Source organism: Pteropus vampyrus, unplaced genomic scaffold (assembly GCF_000151845.1).
Source record: "Pteropus vampyrus isolate Shadow unplaced genomic scaffold, Pvam_2.0 Scaffold64, whole genome shotgun sequence".
NCBI lineage: Eukaryota > Metazoa > Chordata > Mammalia > Chiroptera > Pteropodidae > Pteropus > Pteropus vampyrus.
The window spans coordinates 688889-702584 of record NW_011888845.1 but is presented as its reverse complement, the minus strand read 5'-3'; the positions used below and the strand labels follow the sequence as shown (position 1 = coordinate 702584).

At 35.5% G+C, this 13696-nt stretch overlaps 1 protein-coding gene across 1 annotated transcript in view; it reads right to left on the bottom strand.

Moving 5' to 3' along the window:
- Positions 1–13696, bottom strand: part of COL9A1 (collagen type IX alpha 1 chain) — a gene marked incomplete at its 5' end in the record, with an annotated part of 86627 nt that overhangs the window by 64504 nt on the left and 8427 nt on the right. Inside the window, 2 exons of the mRNA XM_023531202.1 lie at positions 71–154; positions 10729–11125. Coding sequence (XP_023386970.1) covers positions 71–154; positions 10729–11125 — 481 coding nt within the window. The remainder of the gene's footprint in view (positions 1–70; positions 155–10728; positions 11126–13696) is intronic.

The window sequence follows — 13696 nt, the reverse complement described above, 5'->3', positions numbered from 1 at the left end:
AAGAGAGTGGGGAGGTAGGGTGAGGAGTCGGCTGGGTAGAAGGCCTTTGCAGGTGGTAAAAGGAACTCACCATTATCCTGACTGGCAGTTCGTGACAAGTTTCTCTGCTAGGTCGCAGTGGATCACAATGGATCAGCATCCACTGAAGTTCAAACTAGACAAAGACAACAGACAATTCGGGTTTATTTGGAGAACAGAAGCAAGTCATTTGAGAAAGAGATGTGTTTGTAAGTGTGATCCAATTGCTAAGTGACTGGGGACCAGCTTGAACAGGTTGAATTTTTGACCAGGACTTTTGTTGTTCTTTGAATATAAATTTCCACTGGAAATGGGCAGTAAGCCCTTTCCCAGTTTCTCTGTTCATTGAATGCAAATGTCTTTAGCTCTGCATTACTCCAGCGTAGCCCTAGGCAGGAATGAGATCACTGGCATTGACTATGTATATTTCTGCACTCACCACAACTCCAAAAGGTAGATTCTATTAAAATAAGAGAGAACAAGGAACTGTCTTAGTTACAAGCCAGTAAGTGTAAGAGTCTGGATTGGAACCCAGACCTATTGGACTCCACTGAGAACATATGCACTGAGTTTACATGGGAGAAAATTAGAGACAGAGGCAGCCAAAGAGGTGTCACCTGGGATAAAGAAGAGGCAAGAAAATCTAATCCTGGAAGAAATATGCATGCTAGAAAAGACATTCTCCATGGAGTGGTCACAGCTTAAAATGGAAATAGGAAAGACCAAAAATGGTGGGAGTTAGAGTGAAATCTAGGAGTTAGGGGAAAACAAAATAATTTTAAAAATATTTAAATTTGGTATAATTTTATTCATTGGTTGAAAAGATATAAAATTTTTAGACACTTGAAATCCAAATATGTCCTGACAACTTCTTACATTTTAGCAGGTGCTAAGGGAGAAAGAAGAGAGGAACAGAAAAGAAACAGGACAAAGAAAAAGTGTCCAAGTCTGAATCAGGAAGTTCCTTGCTAGGCATTTCAAATCAGATCCATGTTACTTGGTCAGTTGATTCTCTTGGCATTATGCAAATATCTAGTTAAGTATTCAAGTCCCAAATCTAAACATTAACTCTTTTCTTTCATCCAATATTAATATGCACTCCATCCCACTGGCCAAATGGACTCTAGATCTGCTGGATCTAGAATTACGTTAGATATATTTTTTCCATTGTTATGGAAATGTCCAGAGTTCAGGTTACAGGACAGAAGATTGAAATTGGAGAGGATGAGGGATGAACTCCTTCCCTTTTACCCATCATCAAGGGAAAGTTTAAAAAAAAATGTTTTCCATTTTACAAAAGGGTGAAAATAAGACAAGACAAGCTTTCACATTCCTATACTGGCACCTCTTCTCCTACGATTTTAACTGTCCTAGTCTTCTTCTCTTTCTCCATTATTCTTGTTTCTCTCATCCTTACCATACCTTTTCTCCAGAAAATGTGGACACCTGGAAAAATGGGTTAAGCAGGATGAAAAGAAAGTGAGAAGCTAAATCAAGACATATTTTAAGAAGGAAATTTATCCACGAATTGTATGAAAATTATCTATGTCTCCATGGTGTGAACTATTTAACAACAGTATATCGACATCCTACGAAAGAACTGCTTTTCAAATCACACAATGTCTTGCAGGTAAGGAAATTACTTTAATCAAACACTATTTTTATTGGAGTACTCTCGTTTGCTTGGGAGAGATTTAATTTTGGTTTTGTTCTAAATAGCAGTGGAAATTTGAAAAGGAAGATAAAAGGAAGACTGGAACAACCTTTTCTTTAATGAATACTAAATATCTGGCAATGCCTCAAACAACTCTTTGAAGCAGATCACACAGGGGTAAAGTGAGCAGAGGTTAAATCATTTGCCACAGGTCATACAGCTGGTAAAAGGCAGAGCTAGCTAGCATTTCAAATGTGCCTGACTCTAAAATAAGGTCTTTCTCTACTACGCTATTCAGCCTCTGCGAAGAATACAGAATAAGTTATAATTTTCTAAGAGGTAACCAAGACATTTGGTGATTGAACATTTGTGTTAAAGATGACTAAAAAAGAAGAGTTATCAGAAATTAAAACTGTGTAAGCTAGTCTCCAAAGTCTGCTAGAAAACTTCAGAACTAGATTCAGAAACTTCCTTAAGAATTCAAACCTTTCTTTATTTGCATGCTTGTTACAGAAATATATTCAGAAGCAAAATTTCTAGTATTCCTCCCAAAACTGACAGCTGTTTCTATATGCAATTCTGTACTCATGTGTATAATAAAATATGACATAGAAAAGAGAATTATAAATTTTTCTCTCAATCGCCAGATAAAAATATTACCAGAATAAGAAAAAATGTCTCCCCACTCTCTAACTCTCAAAATAAGAGAGACCATTCATATAATTTTATTCACTAAATCCTTTTTGAATTGGTAATTCAAACTGGAACTGGATTATATGTATGCAATATTTTAATTCTCAAAAATAATTCATACCTTAATCACCTTGAGAAACTTTAATTATACAGCTAACCAGGAAACCTATATCCTTTGTTTTGATAGTTCATTAAAGTTGCTTATTGCAAATGCAAAGTGATTCATTAAGCTGTTTTCTCAAAAATATGATGCTCTCTGGATAACCTGGTACACCTGTTTAAATATATGAGCTGCAATTGTAGCACAGGATAATGGGGAAATGAAATGTAATTCATCTGTGAATACAGGCTGCGTTGTTCAGAGTGTGACATAGATCAGAGGTTTCTGAAGACATCTGTGCATCCACATAAACACCACCTACGCACTAATAATCATCTACACAACAACCGTTTTTTGGCATGCAATACGAATTCCAATTTGCATGTTAATTATTTTGAAGGAAGATTGGCAGAGTTCCTTGGTAAAAGTCACTTTCATTATACATCTAAAATGCTATTTTCACACATTTCTCATTTTCATACCTGGAATCATTTTTCTCTTTGAATATGCACTGACAAACTATATGTGACAAATAGTTTAATTTAGTCCTCAGTCAACATTTTTGAAGTCCCAATATAAGCCATGCACTAAGGAACCATTCTAGGGAAACCAAAGATATTCTCCTCTCCACAAGTAGAGAAATTAAAAGGATTTTTTTTAAAAAAAAAAAAAAAGTTAAACCGAACATAAAATGCCCCAGCATCCTTCTCAACATAAAATACTTCACCATGATAGGGAAACTGAGTTGTGTGAATGGAAGGTGCCTTACGTATGCCCAGATCGGCATTATCCAGTTCTTTTCTTTAGGAAACTAAGGTATAATTCCATCCCTTAAGCTATAGTATCCATCTGACAACACAGTAAAACAAGTAATTTTGGCCCCAACTCTCTACTCTTTCAGTAGGACTAGTGATTTCTACTTATTTTGCCACGTTGATGAGAAAGGTTAATAAGATATTTAAGCCCTTCATAAGAACTAAACAGAAACTAATAGCAGACAACTCTCTTTTCCTCCTGAGAGGGAATTCTAATGACAAACTATGGAACTTAGCTCAATATTAATGAGAATGGCACAAGACTTGATTTTTTTTTCAAACCCAATTATGATTAAATTTTACAAATAGAAAATATCTAAAGCTAGCTCTTTAAAGATGATTTTTTAACAGGAGAAATGTTTCATTAAGTTTTTGTCTACTCAGTGGCAAGAAATATTTAAAGAAATACTTGAATTCTCAGATCTCATTCTTCTTTTCAGTTTATGACTGGTTTATATCATCATAAGGGACCTCCTCCAAGTGAAGCTTCTTGATTGCTGAGCTTCTCGGTTGCCTTGAAATCAGACATTTCCCCAACTCTCTGTAGACTAGGACATGAAGTTCCAGACACAGTGCTAAGAATTGTAGTTAAATATGAGTAGGCGATAGTCATCTGAATTGTACCAAAGACAGAAGCAGATGGTGAAAGGCAAGAGCAGTAGACTTGAAGTTAGCAGACCTGGCATGTAGTAATTTATTCACCTTTTTATCCAACATATTTTTATATAACACATTCATGTGCTTTGATATTAGTACTGTAGGAGACACAAAAATGTTTAGTATACGGGATAGTACCTAAGGCAAAAAAAATGCTTTTGCTAATAAATACTATTGCAGTTGATATGTGATATGGCTAAGGTCATCAACGAGGGGATTATATAACATGTCACCTGTGAGCAGGGCTCTGAAGAGCAACTGAGATTTTCATAAGCACAGATAGGGAGGGTAAGAGAGTTCTGAAGAGAGGAGGTGGCAATCACAAGACACAAGGGTGGAAATGGATATATAGAGAAGAGACTAGATTTGTTGTCACAAAGAAGAGACATCAAATTTTCCCCCTTGAATTCTAAGCTAAGAAATGTGAATAATATTGAGTAGCTAATTATTGGTTTCTTATCAGAGAATTTTCTGCAATAGGGCTAGGGATGGAGAAGGGTGGTCTGGTTTAAAAGAGCATTTCAAGGAGATTCATCTGGTAATAAATGCCTGATCCTTTGAGGCAGAAGGAGACTGATGTAGTAGAGCATCAAGAAGTGTTTCACTCTGAGCTATGGTGAGGCATCCTGAGTTATCTGCTCACTTAAAAAAAAAAAAAAATCCTCCCCTCATGGCACACCTCCTGCAACTGCCTGTTTTATGCTCTCCTTCATACAAAACTCAAAAGAGTTGTCTATATTCCTTGCCTCCAATTCCTCTTTCTTTCATTCTTTCATAAACCCTTTCTAACTTGACTTTTACTCTCAATACTCCAGTGGTCTTTTCTCAAGATTGCCCTCATTGGTTTCTAAATCCAATAGTCAACTCTCAGTTCTCATCTTATTGCTCTATCTATAGCATTTGAGAGGGTTGACCATTCCGTTCTCCTCAAAATACAGCAGGCAAAGAGATACTTTTTAAAAATGAGAACATGTTAATTATCTGCTAGCTTCCCATCTCATATAGCAAAAAATCCGATTTCCCTATCCTCACTCTGTCATGTTCCCTCTCCTTGCCTACTTCTCTCAGTCTAATTCCAGCCACACTGGTCTCCATGCTATTTTCAAACATAGCAGACAACACCAACACTCCATGTTCTCTCTTCCTTGAATCCTCTTCCCCCAGATATTCACATGCTAATTCCCTCAACTCCTTTAGGTTTCTGTTAATTTTTTCTCAATGAGGCCCTCTCTCTAGATACTCCAATTTCCTGCTTTATTTTTCTCCATAGCATTTATGACCACCTGGCATACTATATATTTATTCATTTATTCATTTATATCCATCTCTTCTCCAGAGTATGAATGCAAACTCCATTTAAGCTTTAATTTCTGTCTATGACCTAGCAGATATTTAATAGTCATTTAATGTTAATGAATAGATAGATAGAGATGGATAAGAAATGTAGTGAAGAAAAAATTAACATTATTTTTCTTCTGGTTTGATTGTAAGTTGAGGCAAGCCCCTTCCCCTGTCTGGTTTTCAATTTCTTCATGCATAAACTAAGAGGTTTGGACAAAATTCACTCAATGGTTCCTCTAGCTTTGAAAGTTCATGATTCCACTGACACCACATTGTAATCAAACTAACCTTAGATATAATAACATTAAGAGACGGAAAAACGCCACTGAATTAATCTCTTGCCTTATAGCTGCCCACCCAGACTACATAACAAAGATATTTTTATGCTCTTAGCCTATATACATTTACTAGAAATAGAAAAACTAATAGCATTGATTTTTTTAAAAACCACAGAAGTACAGGAACGGCTGAAGCCCATACAAATTTTTAGTGTTTTCAACTTTCCATTAAAAACAAGTTTGACCATCATTTGGTTTTTATCCTAGTTATCATGGCTTGGAGGAAGGGACTATATGGATAACTATGTTAGCAGCTCTTTTTCTATATGTACTCCTATCATTGCCACCTAGTGGAAAATCCAGTTAATATGGTCTACAATGCAGCAGGCTAGGTTTTACCTCCCAAAAATTGTTTTGGCAGTCAGTGTTCAAAAATGCTCCAATCAAATCACACCAAAGTGTTATAAAAGGTATTTTCTATGGATACATTCAAATAAATTTCTATTTTCTTTTGTATTTATTACTTCCAAGTTGAAGAGTATTCGTAAAAGGTATACTTGTCAAAAACAATTTCATAAGCAAACTTAATGGTTTAGATACTATACATAGTAGATATTATGCATGTCTTAAATCATGAAAAACATAACTTTCCTAGAATATTTCTTAAATACCAGGAATAATATTAACCACAAACTCATAATGGATTTTCCTATGTTATCATTCATGAAACTTACATTGTTTTTACATTCGGAGGTTAGTATGATTTAATTCTATGGAGCAGAGAAAAGGACAGATAGCTCCTTCACCAAAAGTTTTGTTGGTTCTATTTGTTCTCACATTTTCTCTATGTTATTTAACAAAAATAACATAGAACAACACTTTTAAATATATTTTTAAAAGCATCATATCTGTCTGATTAATCATGTTCTGCATTGTTTATTTGGAATATACATAGGGAAAAAAGAAAAAGGGGTTGAATCGTATATTTGTAAAGCCACATAAACTTTTATCCTTCCTCTAAGAAGCCCAAACCCCTAGTGTACATCCCTGAAAAGGGAAAAAGGCTAACTTTGTTTTCTAATAGAGCTGTACCAAATAACTCTCCTAGGCAATCACACTGACAACAAACAATAAAGAACCTGTTATAAAATAACATGTTTTTATGATACGCTGCCAGGAAACTAAGCTTTGCGATGGGATAAATGGCACCATCCTAAAATATGGGCACAACGGAGAATAGGAAATATGGGATTTATTGCTTTAAAATCAAACTAACTATGTATTACAGCAGTACATTGGGAAAAAAATATATTAAATGCTCTGAGGCCACTAAATAACCATGAATGATGAGAAGGTGTTTGAATTGTAGACCATGTGAGCAGCTGTATTGCAAGCCTTATGAAAAACCTCTTGAAATTGGTTTCCTTTTCCAATTTAGAAAAGGAAAAGAGACAAAAGATGGCATAGATAGGGGGAAATCACAAACAAGTACAATATAAATGAGTCTTTTAGCATTAATGTTCCATCAAATGGTGTTTTCGATTGCCTTTTTTATTACGCAGTTCCTAGAGTTACCTTTTGACATCTGTTAATACTTTTCAAAGGGATGTTTGCTTTTAATTTACTTACTAAAGAAAAACAAGTATTGATTCTGAAAAATTGTTCAATTAATGCAGAATGTCGAAGATTAGAATTAATCTAATTTAATGAAGAAAAATTGAAAAATATGCTCTTCTGTATTGTTTTCATGCTATTGGCACATTTCATTTTAATTTAAATTTTGTCACATAGTAATAATTAATATTTGCTGTCCCCAAAGTGAGAGAAGAGTGCCCTATCATTGTACTTCTTCTACATCTCATAATATATAAATACCGCTACTCAACACACGCTACATCTCCTAAGGGACGGTTAGTTACAGTTAATCTTCAGATTTCAGCCAAATTGGTGAGAAATCATATGTCATAAAATAAAAATAAGGGCATAGGGGCAACTTGTGGGCACTTGGCCTTTGGGGACTTGTATGAGTATTTGACTATTCTTGGTCTAGAAAAGTGAAGAGCAGTATGGGAAAATTAATAAAGCTTGAAAAAGAAAGAATTGATAAATGTGGGAGTTCCCAAATGAGAGTCCCTTTACCTAGAATACTGGAACTTATCTTTCCACAGACAACTCTTATTCATCCCCGAGTTTCCTCTTAGACAATATTTCCTTTAGGAAACATCCTTGAACTCCACTCTCATGCCTCCCCGCCCTGATCTGAGGAGCTTTTTCGATGTGCTTCTATTCATTATCATGGTCCTTATCATGTTATATTCTCATTGTTTACTACCTTAACCCCTCACCCTTTATAGACTGAAGAATACAAGATTTTGATTTATTTAACTTTGTATATGCTGTATATAAGCACACAAAGAAAGTTTACTAAATAAACAAATAGAATGAATGTCTGAAGACATGTTTTATACAATCTTTCTTCTTTTAAAAAAGAAACATTTATTTTGTTTGTCCTGCAAAGTAAATTCTGAAAATTCTATGCAAATCGCAAATATCTTCCAAAATGAGAATCATAAGAAGCTTTATAAGGAAATTTGTGGTTACACATATTTTTATTTTTTATCAAAGGAAGTTTAGTTGGCAGAGAAGAAAATAAAGCAGATTGGAAATTTTATGCCTAACACTGTCTCTTACAAGCCAAGAAACTTGTCTGAGGTCACTTCTTCAACTGAGAAATCAAGAAAATCCTATATTTGCTATCTGATAAAATTGTTGCAAGGATCAAATAAGTTAATGGGAATAAAATAATTTTGAAAATGTTAAATTGCTATATTAAGGGTATTAGATGTTTTTTAAAAGCATAAATGCATTTTTCTTACATAGTGTTTTCTACTTTTTCTTATACAGAGTGAAAGTTGAGGAATATATTTTGGTGACAAGCTTAAGTTTGACATTGTTATTGTCCGTCCTTGGATGTTAGTAAAACTCTTTGGCCTATAAGCTTTAGACTTAAGTCCCTTGTGTTTCTTTGTGGAGGAGTAAAAATTCAGTATGAAGTAAAAATTTTGCATGCCTGTTTCAAGTACTTTTAACATTGGCTACAGTGTACTGACTGAAAAGCTCCTTAGTGGACCATCAGCAAAATGATAACACCAGCTTCCAGGTTCTTTGTTGCATTCCTATAAATGGCAGAACAAAATAGAAAATAACTAGTCCTAACTGGTCTCCACTGTGCTGTAAGACTAGACGGCAGAAAACCTACAATCAGCTAGACTATAAAATAATGGACAATATTGTGACTCTACTGCTCCCGCAGTCAAGACAATTTAATAACATCCTAGCTTCCAGAATTCAGAATTATAATGACTTGAAGTGTTTTTCAAGGCCAGTGAACCAATAAATCAATTTTACAAGTACTTGATTGGTATTCACCACAATGAAGGGATACTCTAAGGTTTCTTCTTCTTCCACCAGAGTCCAGAAATGACAGTTATTACAGAAATTCGGTGTTGTCTGAAAACTGCTTCAGTACTACTGCAAAGATCTTACTGCCTAACATTTAAACATGGCACAACAGTTGTCCCATTGGCTTTCTAACTCAGCCACTTGAGGTGTGATAACTCATTAGTTGAAGAAATACTTTCTCAAGTATCTACAAGCTAGAACAGTAATGTGGCAGTTACAAATTGCTTCTTGTCCATCACAGAATATAGAAATTTCACACTATCCTTCACACTAATCACAATTCTTCCCTTGGAAATAAGTTATTTGAACTATTCCATTACTGAGATGCCTGATAACCTTTTCTTTTCCCATTTGGAGAAGGGCACAGAAACAATTCAGGATCTTGTATCACCCCTGCTACACTCTATGATATGAGTTTTGTGACTAGAATTTAACAGCTCCAAGGGAGGGAAGGGGAGAGAGAAAAAGAAAGAGAGAGAGAGAGAGAGAAATTGACATCAATAGCATATTTATTAAGCTGTAAATTCTTTAGTTACCCCCAAAAGAACATTTGTCCTCTAAGATATATTTTAAAAACTCCTGTCATGATACTATAAAATACCCTTTTAAAGAATTGCTCAGTGAAAGTTTAACAATTCAAAAAAAAATAGAATTATATGGTACTGATGGGGACAATTATTTATCATTATATAATTCCTTACCTTTATATCCATGGATATCTATTGTAAAATCATGAACAGAGTTCTAAAAATCCTTTACTTTTATAATATTCCATGCAACACTTACTTCTAAATAAATAAATATTGTACCATCTATGCAATTTTCATTCTTGTGAATCAGACACTATATGGCTTCCTAACCTTATCTCTTACACTAAACAGTTAGTAGCTCTCACCCCCTCACACACTCACACACTCATTCACATTTTCACATACATATTTCATCCAAACCAGCCAGTCTTCAGATCTTAGAATGTGACCTACTTCAGCAGTCCCCAACCAGTGCTCCTATGAGAATCTAATGCCTGATGATCTGAAGTGGAGCTGAGGTAGTGATGCTAGCGCTGGGGAGCAGCTGCAAATACAGATAAAGTTTTGTTGGCTTGCTGCAGCTCACCTCCTGCTGTGTAGCCCTGTTCATAACAGGTCACAGACCAGTACTGGTCTCTGGCCTGGGAGTTGGGGGCCCCTGGCCTACTAATTCTCTGCTTCTTTTTCTTTTAATGCTCTTTCCCCCAGCTAGAATACACTTTTTCCTCTTTTCTGTTAATTCAAATCCTTCCACATCAAAGTTTGTTGCTTCCAAGAAGCACAGAATTCTTGACTTACTGAATCTACCATTCATCTTAACCATACTTTGGCTATTCTCATTAGTTATTTATGCACAATATGTACCACAGCAGTTATCAGTTTCTTTTAAGTTGCCTCAGAAGGACTGTGGGTGCTCCAGGTGATCATGTAGCGTCTTCCAAGTAGCACCTCCAGACAAGATGCCATCTACTTAACTTCCTCTCATACCCAGTTCTATCTGTTATATGCTATACACAAAATAGGCATTGAAAGCTTTTTGAATAAGTGCTTGAGTGAATAAAAAGATGAAAAACTGTTCATTGTTTAAGACATTCAGATGATTACTAGGTATCTCCGAGGTATGAATTTTTAGCAATCTAGTATTGATTTAATCTACCATAGTATATGGTTTTATACTTACCGGAACAGAAACTTGAGGATTATCTGCAAGTTTTCCCAGCACAGCAAAGCCATCGACATTGATTTGGCCTCTTGGCTTTATAGGTAAAGATTCAATTCTGTTGCAGTCAACAAAAAGAGTAGCCCTACTCCTTTCCACACCAATCATAATTTTATGCCACTGGGAATCAAACAAGGAGGGAAAATTTGAAAAGGCTGCAGTTTGGAGACTTCCATCCTGTCCCTTGTATGAAAATGCAACAGATTTTGTTTGGCCATTAATCTTCACGCCAACTTGCTCCTTCCCTGAGGAATCCTGAATCTGCCAAATGCTCCAGTTCTTTTCAAGTGTGCTTCCAGTCATCCGAAAAGTAGTTAAAAAGGAGTATTCTTCAGGCAGTCCACTGGGATATAAATGCCTGAGTAAAATTTTAAAACAGTCAATATAAATCTTGTTTTCTGTAACCATGCATATTACCATATTCTCTTATTATGCTATTTTAGATTCCAGACCTACAGGAAAGCTACAGTGTGAAAAACTAGGTACTATTTTTCCCTTTCATGACTGTTCATAAAGACCTTCACAGAAGTTCAATCATTCATGTACATTAATGCTCCATCTTAAGATATTAAAATAAAACCCTCCCTCAAAGCTAAGTAGGGTTCCCAGGGCTGCATAATCTCAACAATATTATTGGTTGTGCTACCTAAAGAGCTACTGCTCAGCAATCCATCTCAGCCAAGTAATACATTCTTGCAAAGTTATTGGCAACATTTCTTCCACAAATGAAAGAAGAGATCATTTGGAATCCAAATCAGCTCTACTAGTTTATGACATCATTTAATTAAAGCAGCTTTTAAATATTTTGTTTTAATATAACATGTTAGAGTTCTTTGTTATTTCCATAATTGCTTGGGTATTCCTCTCCATAATTATATCCTAGACCCACATAAGCATTTTGAGAATCAGTAACTGCGCAGACTTCAGAAGCTCCTTCACACTAAGAATGTTTCCCCCCTCCCTCCGCCCCCGCCCAAGGGAGTTCAAAGTGTGGTTTAACTAGCAGCTGGTTGTTCGTCACTGGCTGTATGACAAGGGTGAGGTGACCAGTTCTTAATTCTCTACTCCAACCCAGTTGGAGTTGTCCTCAATCTGACAACTAAGTCTGCATCATTGCTACCTCCTTTATTGTTTTACATGGCAGCATAAGACCATCAGTGTCCCTAAGGCATCTCCAGTCTATGTAGAAACTGTGATCTGGAGCTGCTACAACTACCTGTATCTTCTTCTGTTGAAGCCGAACTGCTAAAAGCTGAGGACCAAAATTTTAAAATGTCAGAACATATTAAATGTAAACTTCACCTTTTAAGGACTTGAAGGTTATATCTTTCTACCTTCCTCCTAAATATAGAAAAATTCCTAAGTAAGCAAGTGCTAGCAAAACTGGCTGCCAAATAATTTTGCTTGCTAAATAATTAAATTTGACATTTCTAAGAACAGGACCCAAAATTCCAAACAACCCTTCTTCAGGTCAAATTCCTATTATGTAGCCCATTTCTTGTGAAAAGCAAAGAAGAGAAAGGCAAGAATAAATATCTAAAGAGATGTTGATTCAATGCTACAAACTAAGATTAATAACATATAAATTTACAGTATTGGCATATGTGTTGTTGCCAGTTACATTAAAACATATTGTTGGGGTCAAGAATTTCTAAACCAGAAAATTCCTCAGTTCCAAGGATATTTCGTAGTAAGTGAAATTACTTAACTTGCTAAGATTTTCTATCTTTTTTTTAGCATTTTTAAAATTTATTTATTGATTTTAATTAGTTTCACGTATACAGTACATTGGTTAGACATCTACATAGTTCATAAAATGATCCCCCCAGTTGCTCCTTCCCTCCCCTAGCCCTCCACCTAGCCAACATATTAATAACTGCATTCCCTATGCTGTGCTCCCCATACCCGTGACCATCTATCAACTACTAATTTGTACTTCTTTTACACTTTACCCTATTCTCCCAGCCCCTCAACACCCCTCCCCTCTGTCCATCACCAAATCGTCTACTATATTTGGAGTCTGTTTTTGATTGGTTTGTTCTTTTTGTTCCTTAGATTCTGCATGTAAGTGAAATCATGTGGTTTTTCTCTTTCTCTGTCTGACTTAAATACCTTCTAGGTCCATCAAGATAATATCTTTTTCCATCCCGTTCCTTTTAGTCTGTGTGTGTCTTTTAAGTGAATCTCTTAGAGGCAGCATGTGTAGGGGTCTTGTTTTCATATCCATTCACCCACTCTTTCAGTTGAAGCACTTAATTCTTTTCCATTTAAGGTACTTATTAATAGGAATGTAGTTGCAGCCATTCTTTATTCCTGTTTTTGATACATGTTTTTTCTTCTTAAAGAAATCCCTGCAACATTTCCTGTAATACTGGCTTGGTGTTGATGAATTCCTTTAGCTTATTTTTGTCTCGGAAGCTCTTTATCTGTCCTTCGACTCTAATTGATAGCTTTGCCAGATAAAGTATTCTTGATTGTAGGTCCTGGGTCTTCATCACGTTGACTATTTTGTGCTAAGCTCTTCTGTTCTACATAGTTTCTTTCGAGAAATCAGCTGCCAGTCTTATAGGTGCTCACTTGCAGGTAACTATTTGCTTTTCTCTTGCTGCTTTTAAGATTCTCTCTTTGTATTTAATCTTTGGCATTTTAATTATGATGTGTCCTGGTGTAGGCCTCTTTGGATTCCTGATTTTTGGGATTCTCTGAGCTTCCTGTGTTGTATGTCTATTTTCTTCACATAGTTAGGGAAGTTTTCCATCATTATTTCTTCAAATAGCTCTTCAACATCTTGTTTTCCTTCTGGTATGCTGATGAGACAGATATTTTTACCTTTAATAGTGTCCCATAAGCTTCTTGAATGTTATTATAGTCTTAGCTTCTTTTTTCTTGCCATTCTGATTGAGTGTCCTTGGCTTTCCCATCCTCTATA